Genomic DNA, 3627 nt, shown 5'->3' on the forward strand with positions numbered 1-3627 from the left:
CATTGGTAGCCTGGTGTAGTGCAAAGAACCTTGGACTGGCAGTCAGAAGACATGAGTTCTAATCTTGGCTCTACCACTAACAGCATGCAATGTTGGAGAAATCACATTTCTTCTTTGGGCCTCACTTTCCCCATTTGTAAAATGAGGGCATTAGTCTAGGTTATTGTGGATTCTTTTCACCACCCCAGCAGGAGCCAGGGCTCTGGGGACGAGAGAACTGCATGAGAGGAGAGGTTTTGTGGAGGAGGGCATTGGGGAGGAGGCGCTCCATAGCCACCCTTTGGGCAGGACACAACAAAGTCCAACTTGGCAGGGCAGAGTCTTCCCTCAAACCTCCCTTTCTTTGCCACCATAGTTGAGCATCCCAGCGCTTACACCCTTCCACCCCCACCAGCAGAGCTTCCTCCCCTCCCTCTTCCTATACTGGGCAGGTGTTTGAGAGAGGGCCCACAGGAGCCTTATAGACTATGTGAATGATGCAGATTCTTCTTCCTATTCCTTGCTCTTTCCTGCATTGTCTATCTCAGGTCCTTTAAACTGAGATAACAGACATTAAAGGCCCAGATTTTTAAATCCTGCCAAAATCAGAGCTGAGCTACCCTGCATGTGTATTGGGTGGTGGAGTCATCTTTAGATGTCAAGTCTTAATGATGGCACCCTTTGAATAATATTTTCATTTGAAAACCAGTTCAGTTTTCCATATTGGTCTTGTGAGGAAGCCAAGGCAAGCATTCATATTCCCACCTTACAGATGAGAAAACAGGTTCAGGAAAGTAAAATCCCATAGCTTGTAAGTAGTGGAGCTAGAACATGAACCCAGGTCTTCTGTGTGCTTTCGAGTACTTCCAGACTGTGTGTCCTACAGTACATGCCTAGGGGATGAAGGGTTAATGTGAGTGTAGAGAAAGTTTGGGGTCATCCGTTTTGGGGCTCATCTCTCTATTTCCTGAAGTCCTAGCACTTTATTGTTGAGGGGTACTTGGGAGGAGTTTCCCAGGGCTTGCGCATGCGGCACTGGGTATGTATCTGAGGGGCTGCTAAGGCCCTGTTGTGAGTTCTGTGTGTGGTACAGTGGGTTGGGTATTTGCCAGGTTGAAAGGTCTGGGGGAGGCTAGAGATGTGGGAAGGTGGGAATGGGATGCTGAACTGCTTTTGGTGTTCTCTGGCCTTGCACTCTGCTGGAATAACCCAAGTCCCTTTCCCCTCTGTACCCCTCAGGACTGGCAGCCACCCTTTGCTGTAGAAGTGGACAACTTCAGATTTACTCCCCGAATCCAGAGGCTGAATGAACTAGAGGTGAGAAGATTAACAGCTGGTGGTGGGGTTGGGAGAATGGATACCTGAACTCTGACCCCTCTTCCCTCATACCTTCTCTGGCTAAGATACACTAATGACTAGGCCTTTATTCTGCCTTCTGTGAAGTTGCATGGAGGAAGCTTTAGGGCTCTGAATATAACCAAGAGCGGGGGCATTTAGCATTTCTGATGGGGTAGCCCAAAGGCTGGAGCTGTCCCTTTCCCACAAAGGTTTGCTACTTCTAAAGCTCCCCTATCAACTAACCTACCCTACCTAGCTCAACGAAAGAGAAGTGTGGGGCTGGCTTGAGGCCCTTTCTTGCTTGCCCAGGTGAGTGTGGCCTCGTTATCCAATTCATCCACAGCCCTGTGCTTCCTGCATTCTTTCCATGGTGCTTGGTGAGGTGAATGGGTAGGTCTGTGTGGAGGCTGGAATGGTTACATACTTGGGCAGAGGGTCAGGCAGGTAGACTTTTCCTTCTCCCTTTTGTTCTGTATAGGAAGTCCAGGCCCTTTGCATAGGTAGGTGAGGTTTTCCACGAAGGGCTTGAGAATGTCCAGGGGTAATGAGAATGAGTGCTCTGAAGCCAGTTCCAGGTAAGATCCTGGAATTCCCCATGGAAGATGTAAGTTAGAAGTATGCTACCATTCCTCTCCCTCATTATTATGTATCCACAAGCCTTACTAGGTATTCTGGGGGGCGGGGGGAATGTTAGGCACAGCCAAGTACCCATGACCTAAAAACGCTTATTTGTCTTCTAGACCAGCGGTCCCTGACCTTTTTGGTACCAGGGACTGGTGCTCCTATGAGATTTTAATGCCTGATGATATGAGGTGGAGCTGAGGCCGTGATGCTAGCGCTAGGGAGTGGCTACAAAAATAGATGAAGCTTTGCTTACTCACTCACCGCTCACCTCCTGCTATGAGGCCCAGTTCCTGACAGGCCATAGACTAGTACCAGTCTATGGCCTCGGGGTTGGGGACACCTGTTCTAGACCACAGTGCCTCAACCTTGGCACTGTTGACATGTTGGCCCAGATAATTTTTTGTCACGAAGGGCTGTCCTGTGTATTGCAGGATGTTCATCGGCATCTCTGGCTTCTACCGAATTTAATGCCAGTAGTACCCTTTTCTAGTTATGGTAACCAGAAATATCTCTAGGCATTGCTGCATGTCCCTTGGGGGGGCAGAATTGCCCCCCATTGAGAATCACTGTCCTAGGGTCAGTCTGGGTGCTGTTCAGATCAGAGCAAAAATCATCTCTTGTAAGGGGTACAAGATCCTAGAGAAATAGATCTGACCAGATCTTTTGGGGTACAGCTAGAGCAAGGTGTTGCCTAATATGGGACAGGTTTTCTAGAAAGATGTACTGCCTAATGAGGGGGGAGCAGGGATGAGGTCAAGTTTGGAATACTAACTTGTTGAGATGGAGTAGAATTCCTGGCCCCTTAGGGGTTCTCATAGCTAAGGAGCCATAGGTTGTTTCTTTCTACAAATAGACCTTAATTTTCTTCATCTATGAAATAGAAAGACCTGTACCCATTCCCCCTAATAGGATCAGAGCAAGGTAGTGAATGGTAGCGACTTATTTAGTTCTCCCTAGAATCAGGCTCTCTCACCAGGGTGAGGTGATTATAGACTTGGGGCTTTGTGGATCCCTTCTTGGGTCACTGAGATTTTAGGGAAGCATGGTACATGCTTTATTCATAGGATCCTTGGCCCGCATCAGGTCCTGGACCGGCCAGGTGCTAGTGCTGCTTTGGTACACCATCTCTTAGTTCTTTAGGCCTTCGGCTGCCATGGAACAAAGTTTTGTGGTGCACAAGAAGAGATGAATATGCTCTTTTGGAGCCTTCATTCTCTGAAACATGCCTAGAGCTTAAATAAAATTCTGGGGTTTCCAGAAGGCCTTCATTGTTCCTCTCGTAAGTCCACCTTTCTGGGGTAAGTGGACTGGGCAGTTGTTTTATTTCCCTTTCATAATCAGAAAACAGGTCCAGAGAGCAAAACTGATTTGTTTTAGGCTATATAGCAAATTAGCAGAGGAAAAGCTGAAACATGTTATTTGGCATTCAGATACCTTTTTTTAATTGAATAAATTTGACCTATAATATTGTGTAAGTTATATAGCATATTACTTTGATACATTTATATGTTATAATGTGATTGCTGATGTAGCAATATATGTATATTCATGTACATACACACAACACATTCACATTGTATGAGTATAGTCTAATATTCATTATACTGACATTCAAATCTCTTGGGACCTGCTGCGTGACTGAGGAAACAGAGGTTTTCTATAAAAGAGATGCCACTCATCCAGCCC

At 46.6% G+C, this 3627-nt stretch overlaps 1 protein-coding gene across 10 annotated transcripts in view; it reads left to right on the top strand.

The window, feature by feature from the left end:
• Window positions 1–3627, top strand: part of KDM5C (lysine demethylase 5C) — a 31700-nt gene that overhangs the window by 3326 nt on the left and 24747 nt on the right. For all 10 annotated transcript variants that reach the window (XM_015597911.2, XM_015597908.2, XM_006922943.3 and 7 more), the window contains exon 2: window positions 1219–1296. In XM_015597911.2, coding sequence (XP_015453397.1) covers window positions 1219–1296 — 78 coding nt within the window. The remainder of the gene's footprint in view (window positions 1–1218; window positions 1297–3627) is intronic.

This window comes from Pteropus alecto, unplaced genomic scaffold (genome assembly GCF_000325575.1).
Source record: "Pteropus alecto unplaced genomic scaffold, ASM32557v1 scaffold159, whole genome shotgun sequence".
In the NCBI taxonomy this organism is placed as follows: Eukaryota; Metazoa; Chordata; class Mammalia; order Chiroptera; family Pteropodidae; genus Pteropus; species Pteropus alecto.